The sequence below is a fragment of the Sesamum indicum genome, linkage group LG1 (assembly GCF_000512975.1).
Source record: "Sesamum indicum cultivar Zhongzhi No. 13 linkage group LG1, S_indicum_v1.0, whole genome shotgun sequence".
Taxonomy (NCBI): Eukaryota; Viridiplantae; Streptophyta; class Magnoliopsida; order Lamiales; family Pedaliaceae; genus Sesamum; species Sesamum indicum.
The window spans coordinates 4,982,038-4,997,627 of record NC_026145.1 but is presented as its reverse complement, the minus strand read 5'-3'; the positions used below and the strand labels follow the sequence as shown (position 1 = coordinate 4,997,627).

Genomic DNA, 15,590 nt, shown 5'->3' with positions numbered 1-15,590 from the left:
TAACCACTAAAAATTTTATTACGTATTGTATGTAAGATAAATAAAATATATTATCAATCATTAAAATATAAATATAATCTATGCTTAATGTCAAATTACAATTTTTAAATAAGTGAAGCAGGTAAATAAAAAAAGAAAATACAAAACTCAAATTTTGAAAATTTAAAAATAAATTAACTGTTAATTATAATTGTGCTCGAGTCCAGGTTCCCTGATGTTTTGATATAACTATAAATATCCCTCGTTATTTCAAACATTATTAATATTTTTCTAATTTTAACAGTTGTTTAATAATTAGCTCAGTCCTTTAGATTTTTCATCTATTTTTTTATGTGAACTAATTAAATGTCTTGTGAACTAAAAATTCTTGTGGATTATGAAGTATAATTTTACTTAATCTTTAGAAATTTTTAAAATGGACCAATTGAATATTTTTTTTTTTTTGCAATTTTGTAAAATTTTTCATCTACCTCATCTGATTTATTACATAACTTACAATTTTTTTTAAAAAAAGATACACCACAATTTTAGATCTTAATTCAAGAATTTTATAATTTGATCAAGTATCGAAAAGAATATTTATAATTTTTTGAATAATAAAAAATTATTTATAATTATACATAATTTTCGAAGAGCTTGTTGTAGTTATCTAAAATTAAATCCGAACCCTCCCAAGACTCATTTACAGCCCAACTGAAACGAAGCCCAATGGATCGGCCCGACAGACCCAGCTCTTGGTGTGGCCTTTTGCGGCCTCCGCCTCTATTTTTAGCCGCTACAAATCTTTAATCCAACACGAAATTCTCTGAAATTCTGTCCAAAAATTCTACTGCCCAATTGCTTGTTTCTCTTCTCTTTCCAGACACGGAATAAAATCACACACAAAAGGGTATCGTTAGTTGTTTGTATGCACATTCGATCTGTAAGCACTGATGCAAAATACTGGTGTTAACGCCGGTAGCGGCGGTGCTGGAGGCGGGGCCCGTGTAAGAGCAGAAGATGTGATTTCGAAGCTGAAAGACGACGGTGACTTCGATCGGCTCCGTCTCAAAATCATTCGTAAGCTGAAGGAGAATGTGAGTTCATGTACTTGTATAGATGCCCCTTTGTGTCTATTATATTTTTGCATGTATGTTTGTATGTGGTAGATAACTAGATTTCTTGTGGCTTTATTGTTTTCTAATAGGTCACTTTTGTGTATTTGTCATATCTTTATCTTGCACCGGTTTGGATTAATATAGCTGATTTTGATTGTTCCTGGTAATCGAGCTCTATTCTGGGCATGTGCCTCTTTGATAGCAAATTTAGTTGGTTCTTCTTGCGAGGAGAATTAATTCTAGCGTTACAAAGTCTCGGTTAAGATTTGTTATCAGAAACATTTAATAATGATTAGGTTCTGAAAGTGTTTGGGAGCCCGGTTGAAGATCCTTTTGGGTAAGGGTTTCTTCTCTAATCTGAATGATTTTTTTTTTAATTTCTCTTCAAGATACTTCCAGTTAGGACTTTGCCAGTTAATTGATAAGGCACGTGGTAGAGTCCTGCACTCCTGCATGGTTCTGGCAATTAGATGATTATCTATTTATCTGTTTGTTGATTAAAATAGACCAATAAAATCTTGAACAAGGAGCACTGAGATTCATGGTTTATAGTCAACTTTAAGTGTCTCCCACCCTCTATTCCGTTGCTTGAAGGTGGGAGTGGGACCTAATTCCTATGGTTTCGTAGTGAACTTTTGAGTGTCTTCGGCCCTATTTATGCAAGTGCCGGAAGCTGGGATGTACTGATAGAGTCCCCCATGCTTGCTTAAGTATAGTCAATCCCCTGTTGTGCTACACGACAAGCTTAGTATGGGTTGCTAACTGTTTGTTGGTAAATATTCATCTTGGTCTTGACGGCCTTTGGATAATTTCAAGTGCATGAAACGGAAATTCTCCCCGTTAATGTAAATGGAAACATGTATAGTTCTGCAACTTGCCACATGGAACCCATGTGCATGTTCTCAGCCTTGACACAGAAATGTGATAACATCGGATTTAATGCAATTTTTGCACCGGTTTCAGTGTTAAATTTATTGAGGTTAGACATAAGTTACTAAGAGATGGTATATATTCATGCATAACATATGAATAACTTCAATCTTAATTTGTGAAAAGCTTTCTATGTGAAAAACCGGTCAATTGTAAAAGTCATAACTCAGACCAAGAAGTCACGTCGGCATAGGGCTAGCTAGCTCACTGAAGAAACTAAATAGTCCTTCAAAATTCAACTCTCGAAACTCTATAGATTAACTGAATACCAAATGAAATAGAATGAAATAAATAAAGATAACTGCGTGCAATATGAGTGTTATTGGAGCTCTTTCGCCATCGGAGAGAACTCACAATACTGACTTTGGCTTTGTTCCACTATCATGTCAGCTACTTGTCATTAATGGGGAAGGAGAGCAAACACCCATGGAAAATAAAATCATACAACTTTCCGGTGATCAATTGCAACCATAAAACATTATGAGAATTTTAACAAAAATGGTTGGATAAAAATCTTCATTGTGAAATGAAATCGAAGTTTAAATATGATGAAATGAACTGACCTAGGCTGAGGAAATAAGACCAGAAAGTGAGATGACATGAAAACTGTTATATAACTTTCTCCTATAATGGCTAGCTGCCCTAACTTTTTAGCATTACATATGAGGATGATACAACTTTGTTTGCATAGAAGAGCCTTCATTGGCAGAGAGAAAGAGAAGTACTCGTGTAGAAATTTCGGAGTAGTGCAACATGGAGTTAAAAAGTAGAAATTCTGGAATAGTTCATGTAATGTGGAGTCATAGGTTGATAAGAGAATTCTAAATTAGACCTTAACTACTTGAACCCTGGACAGGCTTATAGGCAATAATTGGCATACTGCATGTTGGTAGTAGTAGGACTATTCTCATATTTGATCGAAAAAACTATCTTTATAATATGCTTCATCTTTTCTATACTGAACATCACATTTTGAATTGGCACATAGTTTTAGTAGGAGTTAAAAAGTTAAAATTGTTGGATATCTTGGTCCATTTGGATTGATCACTTATTTAACTGTGAGTCCTCTGTTACTGGTCAAGGATGAAGGGGGCATGAATAATTAGTCGTGTTCGTGTTACATCATCATCTTAAGAAAGAATCTAGTTTTGAGAAAAGGATTTCAATTAAGTAAAATTTACTTGTGCAAGTCTGGAAAAGGGAATGACTTTCATTTGGTACAGAAGAGTTGTATATATGTATTTATGAAGTAAACTGATTCTTCATTCACAGTAACCATCCACACTTTATAAGCATGCTCTGGAGCATTAGAGCTGAATTCATTTTTTTTAACCATCTATCATAAATCTTCTATGGTTTCTTCTATGGTTTCTTCTCTAATCATGCAAAAATGATAAATGACAATTTAGGACATAACCAAGGTTTAGCTGAGAACAGGTTCCCACATGCTTAAACTGTATTTCATTAAAGATATTAGATAAATAGTTATATTTAATTTTATATCATTACTTTTGTTGATTCTCAATCTTCTGTTTCTTTCATAATCGAAATTTTGAGTATGTATTCTCATGCTCTCAGATCCGCTCTCACTCTCATCTGTCTCCTATTTCCTCTCTTGCTCCCCTTCCTGCTACCGATATACAGTTTCCATTCTGTGTATCTTTGTCCTGGTAGATTAACAATTGCATAGTCTGCATGCGATCTTGAATATCTCTAGCGCTTGCCATATCTTCCGAAGCAGCTTGCAGCATCTTGTGCCTTTTACAGCTACTGATATGAGATTGAGAAAATTATTTCTTTCGAGTCTTGACATGTTTCCACAGCTGTGTCAGTTATGCCAATATTGGGAGCAAAGAAGAGGGAGTAAAAAAGGACTATTATGACTTCCTTCATTCCTGAAGAGGCAGAGGGCAACTTTCATTTATATATAACCAGAATTTCTGTTTCCTTGTTTCAATAGCATAACAACCTATGTTGCCCTTGTCCTCTGGCGAATGGCAAGCAATTGGCTGACGTCACTGTTGAAGCTCTGTCTTAGGGTGCTTTAACAATGATTAGTGTGGTCTATATTATCTATGTTTTCACACTAATATCCGAAAAAACAATCTAGGAGTGGTACTTGGTGATATGAGACACAGGAGTATTGTGGTTGGCAGTGGAAAGGTCAACAATTGTGGGTGGAGATGATAGAAGATCTCCTGATCATAGTGGAGAAGCAGAAGCAAGGAGGATGGACATTGGTTAAAAAATGCTGGAATAAGAAGCAATGGTGGATGGTGGTAGTGCAGCATACAAGGAAGGAGATATAAGCTGACAAATGGAAAAGCAGAAAAAACAAGTTGAGAAGGAATGCAAGAGAAGTAGAAATAGATAAACAAGGAAAGCAAGACGAAGGAAAGAAGGGGGTCAAGTAGAGTGGAGGATAGTTAGTGTAAGGCTTTAGTTTTTACACATTTTTCTACCTTTGTTTTCTCTACTCAAAATGAAGGAAGAAATGTTAGAGACTGAGAAAGTTCCGTACCATCGCACCTGGGTTTATAAAGGAAATAATGGAAATTTTGCCTGCCACTAGACTAACAATGACAATATATTCTCCAGGTTCCAGAATATTAAATTTTTAGGAGTTAATTAATTATACTTTACAAGCATCAATAGAAAGACTCTAACTGTTCATTTTCTAAATCTCAGGCTTATATTTGGTTGAACGTGACTTGACATCGATTATGCCAATAGCAAGCAAATCTTAAAAGACCATACAAATATGACATCATGAGGATTCAGTTATCCATCTACACTTGTCTTTGGAAAATGGAATAAGGTACTTGGTTAATTGGTAGTAAGTTGCTATGGTTAGGTTGTAAGAACAAGTGCTTTAATTTCTGATGAACCACACTGCTGCATCATAATATGAGAGGGAAAAAGGTTAGAAATGGAATTAGAGACAAAGAAGAAAGACATCAATGGGATAGGATCTCAATTCTAGCCTAATTTGTGTTATTTGTTCTGTTTGATTGAGTGACATTAGCTTAGTGCAAAATAGGCAAGTATGAAGAGCTTTGAGATTGAAAAGGTATAATTTGGATTGAAGATAACATTAGTATCAAATTGAGTTAAATAGGACATGATCCGGTACTATAATTTGGAATAGTTAATTCAATATAATGGGATGATTCTAGACATTAGTCCTATATTTGGGTTCTTGCTTAACTTCTGATCGGGCAAAGATATGCATGGATCATCTTGTGAAGAGTATATATATGCTTCAATTGTGTTGATGATGAGATAATAAGTTTCCAACCAAATTGTAGAATAATCGAATTTTGCTTTGCCTGTACAAAAGGGGTAACATTTGGGCATTGCTTAAAGACAAAAGACTGCTATTTGCAATTTGGCTGTCTTGAGTACATTAGGCGCTTAGTTACGTATTTTACATTCGTGTCCTTTGGGTTTCTAAAATATTACAATTGGATGTCTGAAGAGAGAAACTTTCAGATTCAAATTCAATTTATTGGATTTGGTAAGTTGTCAACCAGAGAGTTGTGGAGAAGAGGTGTGTGATAAAGCAATGGGTGTTTGCAGCAAACACTGACGGTTGCAAGCCTAGGTTCTCTGTATTTGCTTCTTACAGAAGTTTGAAGTTCCAGTTATATTAGACTGGAAGAATTGATTCTTTATCGCTTGTCTTTCCTTCTTTTCTCTTGACTCTGCCTTCTGATATATATACACACACACACACACACACACACACACACACACACATATATATATATGTAGATCACATAATCCACTAATATTGCACAGGAAGAATTGCGAAGCAATATTATATCAATGGTGAAGCAATCAGCTGCTCTCAATCGTCCTGGTGCTGAAAACATGAAACCACGGCAGCTGTCTGATGCAATACACCAAGAAATTGGGTAGGATTACTTTTCAACAACACATAATTAACACAAACACACATCATAATCATATAAAAAACTTGAATGACAACCTTTTCGATTTTGTCAGAGTTGCTACAGGATTGTTCAGATTGTGAAGACTCATTTGAATTCTCTGTATTTCAGGGACAAAGTCATGAGCCAAATTTCTGATGGTGTCTGGAATATAATTAGAGCTGCTGATGGTATGAAAGCTGAAATCACAGAAACAGTGCAGTCAGTTTATGACAAATTATCGAACCCTCAAGGAAAAGACAATGGTGAGTCATCGTCTCACAATGATTCACCATCAGTTCGGGGTGAACTTGATAATAATGGTGGTGCTACTGGAGCTGTTGAAACTGATGGCACATTGTCAGATGGAGAACCAAATGAACCACCTGGATTTGGTCTGTCTGATTCACACAGGAGAAACAAGAACAAGCAAATACACCCACCAGACAATGTTCGGATGCCCACCCCTTGTAATGGACAAGCAATAGAAGGAAACAAGGGAGACAACTCACACTTAAAGGGTTTGCCTGAGCCTGACAATTTAGATTGTGGTGCTCCGCCTGGCTTTTCTTCTGTCCTCAGGCATAAGAATTCAGGAGACGCTAGCGATGAAGATCCTGATGTGCCTCCTGGATTTGGTTGACTCTACATGTGACTCGATGTTTAGTACTATGGAATTCCCATCATTTTAACAAAATAGGGCAAGATTCAGCCCTGTGACTGGATAAATTGAATCTAAAAGCTTGCTGAAGGCAGCAAACTGGGTTTTCCATGTCTACCATGATCTACAAGGTCAGAGGAAACATACTGCGGAATCATCTTTGTCATTAAATTTTTGTAGTAAATATTTCAGAATTTTAATTATGAGATTTTGAGAAACTAGTGTTTCAGTTTAGAGGTTTATGCTGGTCATGTTTTACTTGCTTATTAGTCTGCTTTGTTGACATGATCATCAAGTCCCCATCTTATTGACCCCAAATTTTATATTGTTACCTAAGAACCAGACCAAGTTAGTTTTCACGTGTCCGATTCAGCTTGACAAAGCTACTCCAGTTCATCTTATGTCATAGATTAATCTAACCAGAGAAACATAGAATTTCTTCCTCTTACTTCGTAGGGTGTTTTACTTTGTAGCATTATCAAGTTTAGTATATATGGCAGTTGTTTATAAAAACCCTCCATACACATTTTTAATTTGCGTTCTTTCCATGGTTGAAATTTTATGTTTAGCACTATGAAAAACTTCTTTTAGAACTGCTGGACCGATGAGGAATAGAATAAAACCCACCATGCTAATGGCGGTTTGGTCTATATATTGATCTGATGTTAGTTCATGCCCAACTGCAAAGAAAACATTCCGCTGCATGCCAAAAACCAATTGAAATTTGATTTTGTTGTCTGTACTAGAGTGTAGGTATCTTTTCGCATTATACTCCATAGGATCCTAACGTGAAATCCTTTTCTTTGTATAATTTCGTAGGATCAGCGAAAACGACGCAACGGTAGAGTGCTTTCTCAAAATTGGCGACAAAGAAGCTCTGGTGAGAAGGTATTTGACAGGAGCCTGTCTGTTTCTTTAAACCTCCTCTCATCAGTCGATCTTTGTTTCTTTCAGTTCCAGCTACTGCATTAATCTAGATATGGAGTATGTTGGAGATTTACCTCTTGAATGTTCAAATCAAGCTAAGAGACTGAGTATGTTGGACTTGATCTCAGTTATAGGGAAATTAGAAACATTTTTTAAGTGGCAGGCAACATGCATTTTATATTCCACTTTCCCAACCATTCATCTTTCTTAAAAGTCCTAGTGCATTTAGAGATACTTCTAGTTGTTCACTTCGTTCATTCTCGTAGGACTCGAGTGGTTTCTGTAACTGCATATCACCGGCCTTTCAGTGAAGTTTCCTATCACGTTGCTGTTTTGGTTACACCTTCAGACTCCATGGCTAACATATCAGATTTGCAGAGAAAAGAACGTTAACCTTCACATGGATGAGGCCCAGATCAAAACAATTCATTTAAACGTTTAAAGTGTAAGACGTGATTGCAACAAATCATTTCCCTTTACCAACGCATGATTGTTTCATTCGGTTGTTCCGTCGTTATTATGTGTTCAAAAATTGGCTGTAGTTGCTGACATTGCTTGTCGTCATGGGTCTAAAATCTGTAGTTTGATTCAGCAATCGTGAGTCTAAACGGGGGGGGGGGGGGGGGTTCTCAATGCTTTAAGATGAAGCTTCTGAGATATTTTAAGTTTTTTCAGTTGATCAAGCTTGCATTGTTGGGATTTCTAAGGATATGACTACTCGGAAGTTCTTGATTTTGTAGTTAAGGAATATGAAATGGACTGTTTCACTTAATTCACATCAACTGTTGAGTGACTTAATATTTTCTTTTATTAGTTTTTATGTTTTAGTATAATTAAATGAATTTAATTCGTTCCTGAAAGCTCGAAATGATGCATGATATATTATACACCCGTCTCTCTAAAGAATAATAAAATTAAGTTTAAATTGGCTGAATTTCACAAACTCTAGATTGAGCTCACTATGAGCAAAAATAAGAATAGGTTCAATCTGAGTATTCCTCACTTTGCTTGTAAATAATGGAGCCATTTTCTTTTTGTTTCTTTTGGGGGAATAAATTAATTGAATAATTATAGGTTACATGGTGATCATTAAGATCTGAAAATTATAGAAAAAGAAGTACTAAAATTGTAATATAGAGTCAATGAACAATTTTAAAAATGATCTCGCGATACGACACATTAACATGCAGACAATGGAAGTATGAAAGTTGATTACTAGAAACTGCTGGGCTATAGCCATCAATAATTCAACGCGACATATCAACATGTAGATAATGGAAGTAGGGGTGCAAGGTGAACCGTGCCAGCTCGACGTTCTCGTCAAGCAGCAAGACAATCCACCGAAGGCAGAATCCGAGGAAGGAAAGGACCGAAGGTGCTTATCTTGGAGCGGAAGCTTAAAACTAGAAGTGACACAATATCGAGAAGTAGCCGCCTTTGCTCAAGTTGGCTCAAACCGTGATGCTGCCACTGGGCTCCACCCAAAGGTGCTCATATTATGGGCTGGGCATCTGTAGGCTAAAATCAAGTCAAGACTAGGAGAAGGGGGGGATAAGTCTTTTGAAGTTTTCTCGAGCAAGCAAGCATAGAGCCAAGCCACTAGGAAGAAGACTTAGAACACGATCCAACATTCAATCACCGAGGCAGACATCCCAAAGCACATGGGTATATGGGCGCTTGTCTAGTTCTCATTGGAAAGAAATCCATTGAAGATACTTCCTACAGATTGCTCGAACCACGTAACCTAGTTAATGCGCCTTTTCGGGGGTGCTAGGACTCTCGAAACCTGATGCCAATAGTTGTCTCAAGGAGTTGTCCCCCACCTATAAAAAAGAAAGAATAGGCTAATCTAGAGGGATAGCTGAAAACTCTATTCTTGTTATGAGAGACTGTCCATGCCCTATATCTCCTTTACAGTCGAGCCTGTTCCTCGAAGCAAGGATTGGATATTATAGGGAATGAATAGGGGGAGGACTCAATCAAAACTAGCTAGACTTTGCCTGCCATCTTACTAGAAGAAAGATTCCTAGTTTCATAGGTTGTTTGCAGAATAAAGGCTGTTAGGCATTCGATGTATCATACACAAAAAGTTCAGCTGTTAGAGCCTCCTAGGGGCGCCGAGATATTCTATGATCAAAGGCTTTGTGATTTGGTAAGCTTTGCCGGAAAGAAGCTACTCGACTGAATCACTATCTTTCTTTCATCGGTAGGGCAATTAGTTTTTTCTTTCTGTGTGTAATTGGAGTATAGCACCTCTCTGGCCTTATGGGCTTGAACTCTGTTTGTATTGAACGGAAGGGAACCAATAGGCTTAAACCGGTTCTTCCTTCTCTCTTCGATGCCATCTTCGTATGTTCTACTATCGATAGAACTCTAAAGCATTGGAGTCATCGCGTCCATTTTCTTGCTAGGATCGATGCAATTGAGCTCTGTGTCGGTTTGGGGTATGGTCAGTCACCGGGAGGATCGCCCTCCCAATTCAAAGTTTTTTCCGTCTGACTTGACCTCTTTCACACACATATTCATCATAATATTGCTTTGGCAAATTGATGAAGCCAAGTTCTGCCATGCTGCTAGCTTCCTTTATTTATATCCATATCACATTTGGGTCGTTGGTCCAAAGATAGAACAAGATCCATTTTGCATCATATCTAAGGGATTCCTCGATTCGCGCACATGCTCTTTGGAACTCTAAAGGAGAACTTCCTATGTCATGTTCTTCATGAAGTTTGCCCTAGGAGCTTGATATGATCATGTCTGAGGTAACAATTCCATTCAATTTGCTTTTGGAAAACTTGCTGGTCGCAGATTAGTTTGTTCTGCGCTGCCAGCTACCTAAAATCAAAGGCTCAAGTTGATCTCTCACAGAAGTATTCAATTGTCGGTTTCTATCGATAAGATTCCTGGGAGCTTTGGGAACTCGATTCACTACTCTGTTGGCAACTAGAGCTATAGCTCTTTTTACCTTCAAGGAAAATTCTCTCAAAGAATTCCCTTTCGAGCTTGATTGCGATAGTTCAACTTTCAAGTTGAACCCTATTACAGTAGATGTAGGTGATGCTCGAGCTCTTGAGCTTTATACATTGTTCGGCTCTTATATATATATATATTATTTAAGTGCATATTCAATAATATATCAAGTTTACATTCAAAATTCACCATATATTAGACTCTACAAAAGAGGACGGGATTTGGCACGGTGAGGAAAACGTTCCAGAGCCCGTTTCGTCCTGAAACAGTCTTTGGAATACTTCAGGAACGGATATCGAAACATGACGTCAGGTGAAATATTTTTTTTGGGTTATAAATTTGGAACGATCCAATGGTTCCAAAATGAGTTTCAAAGCAATAGTTACTAAACCCGTTCCATAGTCCGTGCCAAAATAGTAACGAAAAATGATTGGAGCGCAGTTTGGAACAATATATTAGATTTAGAAACAGTCACAACCTAACCATTCCTATATGACAATTTGAAAATGTATTCTAAAATTACGTATACTTTGGAACGATTTTTGTATACTCTTAATAAAACATGCCAAAAATCGTGCCAAAATATGAATTTTCTTTAAGAAGCAATGTGCTTTCAAAACCGTTCCAAAAAATGGGTACAAATTGGAATGATTCTTTTAAATTATAAAAAATTGTAAAATTAAAAAATTAGGAACGATTTTAGTAATGCTAAAGAAAATATTACAAATTTTAGTAAAACCCGTTCCAAAAATCATTAGAAAGACCGTCCCAAAAAAGTGTTCCTAAATTGGATGAACCTTTCCAAATACAATTGGTAAAACCATTTCAAATAGGTGTTCCAAATTAATGGATAACCGTTCCAAATACAATTACTAATTAGTATCTAATATGTGTTCCAAATTATATAAAATCGTTCCTAATGTCATTACTAAAATAGTTCTACAAATGTGTTCATAATTCACTAATCCGTTGCAAATTACAGTTCCAAAAATCATTTCTAAATTAATCCCAATTAAAAAAATAGTTCCAAAACTCAAGCACGAGTATTACAAATACTACTCCAAAATGTTACCGATAAAAATAAATTATATGCTCCAAAAATCGTTCCAAACCGTTCCAATTACTAAATTAAATTTTTTTTGGACAAACTCGACATTAGGAATGGTTTACAATGACCGGTACGGTTACCGTCCCAAGTTGGAATGATTTTTCGTAAACTGTTCCTAAAATTTTGTTACGCTGACTGTAAGGACGGATTTCTATCCGTTCCAAAATTATTCCAAAAGTAAAAAAGAAAAAAAAAATCGTTTCAAAATCCGCCCCAAATCCCGCCTTTCTTTGTAGTAAGAATTATTAGTCAATATATCTCTTATTTTAATTTCATATAATGATAAAATATGATATTTTTATTTATATTATTTAAAAATAAGCTTAAGCAACAATTTATTAAGTTTTGATACTTTTTTTTTTTTTTGGTAAATAAATATTTAAAATTCATTATCAATTAGAATCATTAGTTAATATCTCATATTTTAGTTTAGATGATATTAATATATGGTATTTTATATTATATTACCTAAAAACACGCTTATTAGATAATTTAGTAAGTTTTGATAATTTTTTTGTAAATAAATATTAATATAATGCATATAAATTTTATAGTTACAATTTATCCATTATAAAAAAAAAATGCACTTATTAACTATATATTAGAATTATTAGTTCATATCTCATATTTTTGTTTTAAATGATATTAAAATATTTTAGTTATCTAAAAAGAAGCTTAATCAACAATTTAGTACATTTTCATTATTTTTTGTTAATAAGTATTTAATATAATGCATATGAATTTTATCGTTATAATTTCAATATCCACTACAATAAGATGCATTTATTTGAAAAATTTACCATATATTAGAATTGCTAGTTAATGTATCATATTTTAGTCTTAGATGATATTAAAATATGGTACGTTGGTTTATATTATCTAAAAATAAGGTTGATCAATAATTTAATATGTTTAGATAATTATTAATTTTATAAATAAGTATTTAATATAATGCGTATACTTTATCGTTACAATTTCAATGCATTACAACATAATGCACTTATTCACTATATATTTAAATTATTAGTCCACATCTTAAAAATAATATTAAAGTATGATATTTTAGTTTATATTATCTAAAACAAAATCTTAATCAATAATTTAGTACATCTTGATAATTTTTCTGTAAATAAGTATTTAATATAATGTATATAAGTTTTATCATTATAATTTCATATCTACTACAACAAGTAATCATTTAAAAAATTCACCTTATACTAGAATTGCTAGTCAATATATTATATTTTAGTTTTAAATGATATTAAAATATGGTATTTTGGTTTATATTATCTAAAAACATTCTTAATCAATAATTTAATACGATAATTATTAATTTAATAAATAAATATTTAATATAATGCATATATTTTATTGTTACAATTTTAATGCATTTATTCTAAAAAATCACCATATATTAGAATTGCTAGTTAATATATCATATTTTAATCTTAATTCTTAGATGATATTAAAATATGGTATTTTATTTATATTATCTAAAAACAAGCTTAATCAATAATTTAATACGTTTAATTTCCACTACAACATTAAATAAATATATTAGTTATTTGTATATTTGTTAAATAAATAAATCAATCAAGTAATTCATTTAAATTTAAGTTAAAAATAGAAAAAAAGGTATGATTGAGTTTGAGTCAGCGATTGAGAACAAATCTATTGAGAATCTTTCTCTCCCTAACCCTCTCTTTCTCGCGCGCGAAGTGGAAGATTGCAGAGCTCTAGAATGCCAGCTTCAGGTCCGCGAATCCATTGGCACACGACATACCTTCGCTTCACCCCCATCATTAACAGGTAATTTTCCTTCTTTCTAATTTCTTTTTACAGTTTGTACAAAAAATTTTCTTAGCAAGTTTGCTTTTAAATTGTTTGATGAAATGCCTGATTGAATTTTTGTTGCTGTTTCCCACATCAAGCTTGGTCGGCAATTTGATTACTTGGAGACCAGATGCAGACATATAGAAGCGTTGATGATATGTAAGAACAGTGTAATATTTGTAACATTTGAATGTTTAATCAAATTATACAGTTGAAATATTACTACACTTTTCAAATTGTCAATGTGCCCGAGTTTAAAGCTGAGAGTACATTGAAGGGTCTTGCTCTACAATTAACCTATGAGGATTCCCAAATGGGAGACTCTTTGTGGCATCCAGTGATAGTTAACTCTGCTGGAAACTTAAAGAGAAACATACATATTGCATATGGCTTCTCAGAGAGACTACTACGACAGAGAAATATAGCATCATACGTGAAGTACACTAGAAGAAACAAGTACTGCAACAGGCATAACTAAGATTCATCCTAAATACAAACTACATTTGGGTACAAGGGGTACAAGGCTCCTATCGATTCTGAAAGAATTCAGAATCAGTACGGCCGAGGAACGCGCTGAAGCGTGAAATAAAAAAAAATTAAAACGGTTCAAAGGGATGTTTTTTATAAAATTTTTGGGCGTTTGATGTTTGTCAAAAGCATAATAACAAACATATAAGCTTGTTAGACGTGTAGCTAAAGGATATGTGACAAAAGCACAGAAATATAACATGAAACTTTACCTTTTGTTTCTTTAGATGAGCAGCAACGTGCGTTGTTTCCCTTTTCGTTCCTCTTCCATTCACTTTAGGATCCAAATTAGAACCCCTCTAATTTGTCCACACCACACTATGGAATAAATATAATTCTTTTTGTATTGCTAGATAGACAAAGAACAAAAAGGAAAAACAACTCCAAACAAACACTATTGTTTAGTGTTTTTGGATTGTTTTATGTTCTAACTTGAATCAAATTCAATATAGAACAAAAGGAGAATATTTTTAAAGAGAAAATGAGAGAAAATTTCGTGGCTTGTTTGTAAGGCCTATAGGATATGTGTGTAGTTTTGTATACAATTGAATTCAAAATTCAATAACTACCAAGTTTGCCTTCAAGGCAATCTATACGCACACATGCCTACAACCTTCAACAATGATGAAATAACGACTCCATCATGTTCATCATAGTGAAGAGTTTCAACTCATACTTAACTTGCTCCAACCTCCCTTAAATGGGCTTGGACTTCAAGTATGCATTGCGCTTGATATAATCAAATTAAATTAAGCCCAACCAAAGTTCATTGAACAATAATTAATTAAATTAATTTTACCCCAACAAAGTCCAGAGAATCATTCAATCCAATTAAATAAATCAAGCCCGAACATTAGTTAATTGATCCAATCAATTAATTAAGTCAAACCTAATAAATTAATCTAATTAATTTAAAGATGTTAAGTCCAAAAATTAATTAATGCAATTAATTAATTCTTGAGCCATCCATCAAATGAATTATTAAATAAATGATCGAATCATTGATATATTCTTTTTTAATTAATTTAATTCAATTAAATTAATTCATTTTTTCTCGAATTAATTCCAAATTGGTTCCACCAATTCCATAGTGATTTGCGTCTGAATATTTAGGTTCACCCTCAGCTATGTTAGAAATAGTGACCAGAAAGCCAATTGGATTGACAATTTTAGGAACCATTTAGCAATTTTTATGAATGTGATATTATCTTGATGAATGTAGTAAGCATTCATCTGTGGCACCATGTGTTTGTTGTGCTTATTATTTATGTTGAACGGTATTTTAACGTCACAACAAAAACCCATAGACCAATGGAATAACCCATGTAGTTGGGCTGCGAATTGGATGACAGCTATGAAACCAATTTCTGAGGGTTGGTATGAAACATTCCAAGTCGAGGACAGCCATTGCAAGTGTCTACTCATAACAAGAGAAAATATTTTTAAGCCTATTTTAAGGGGGGCCATGCAGTGGTGTGCTCCAGCCAACCCTCCCCGTGAACGACGGCAGCGACGTTAGACAACGTTGGCACTAAATGAGTATCTCTTGGGGGCATGTTGGGTGCCCTCAGGAGTTGGCTCTAGGCATGTCAAAGGAGTGTTTA

The 15,590-nt window shown here is 34.3% G+C and overlaps 1 protein-coding gene across 2 annotated transcripts; it reads left to right on the top strand.

The window, feature by feature from the left end:
- On the top strand, positions 794-8,064 carry LOC105156766. 2 transcript variants are annotated; one of them, XM_020692297.1, is made up of 5 exons: positions 794-1,076; positions 5,829-5,944; positions 6,092-6,751; positions 7,446-7,508; positions 7,814-8,064. In XM_020692297.1, exons 1-3 carry the CDS (start codon positions 933-935, stop codon positions 6,600-6,602), a joined length of 771 nt encoding a protein of 256 aa, XP_020547956.1. In that variant the 5' UTR covers positions 794-932; the 3' UTR covers positions 6,603-6,751; positions 7,446-7,508; positions 7,814-8,064. The 2 variants fall into 2 exon arrangements, with proteins under 2 accessions (XP_020547956.1, XP_020547943.1); XM_020692284.1 differs by having other exon boundaries at positions 7,440-7,508.

Bases quoted from the DNA above. Each gene is read 5' to 3' on its own strand.
- LOC105156766 (XM_020692297.1), top strand. From the start codon at position 933: ATGCAAAATACTGGTGTTAACGCCGGTAGCGGCGGTGCTGGAGGCGGG. The intron at 1,077-5,828 runs GTGAGTTCATGT...AATATTGCACAG, and splicing joins TTCGTAAGCTGAAGGAGAAT to GAAGAATTGCGAAGCAATAT. The intron at 5,945-6,091 runs GTAGGATTACTT...TCTGTATTTCAG, and splicing joins GCAATACACCAAGAAATTGG to GGACAAAGTCATGAGCCAAA.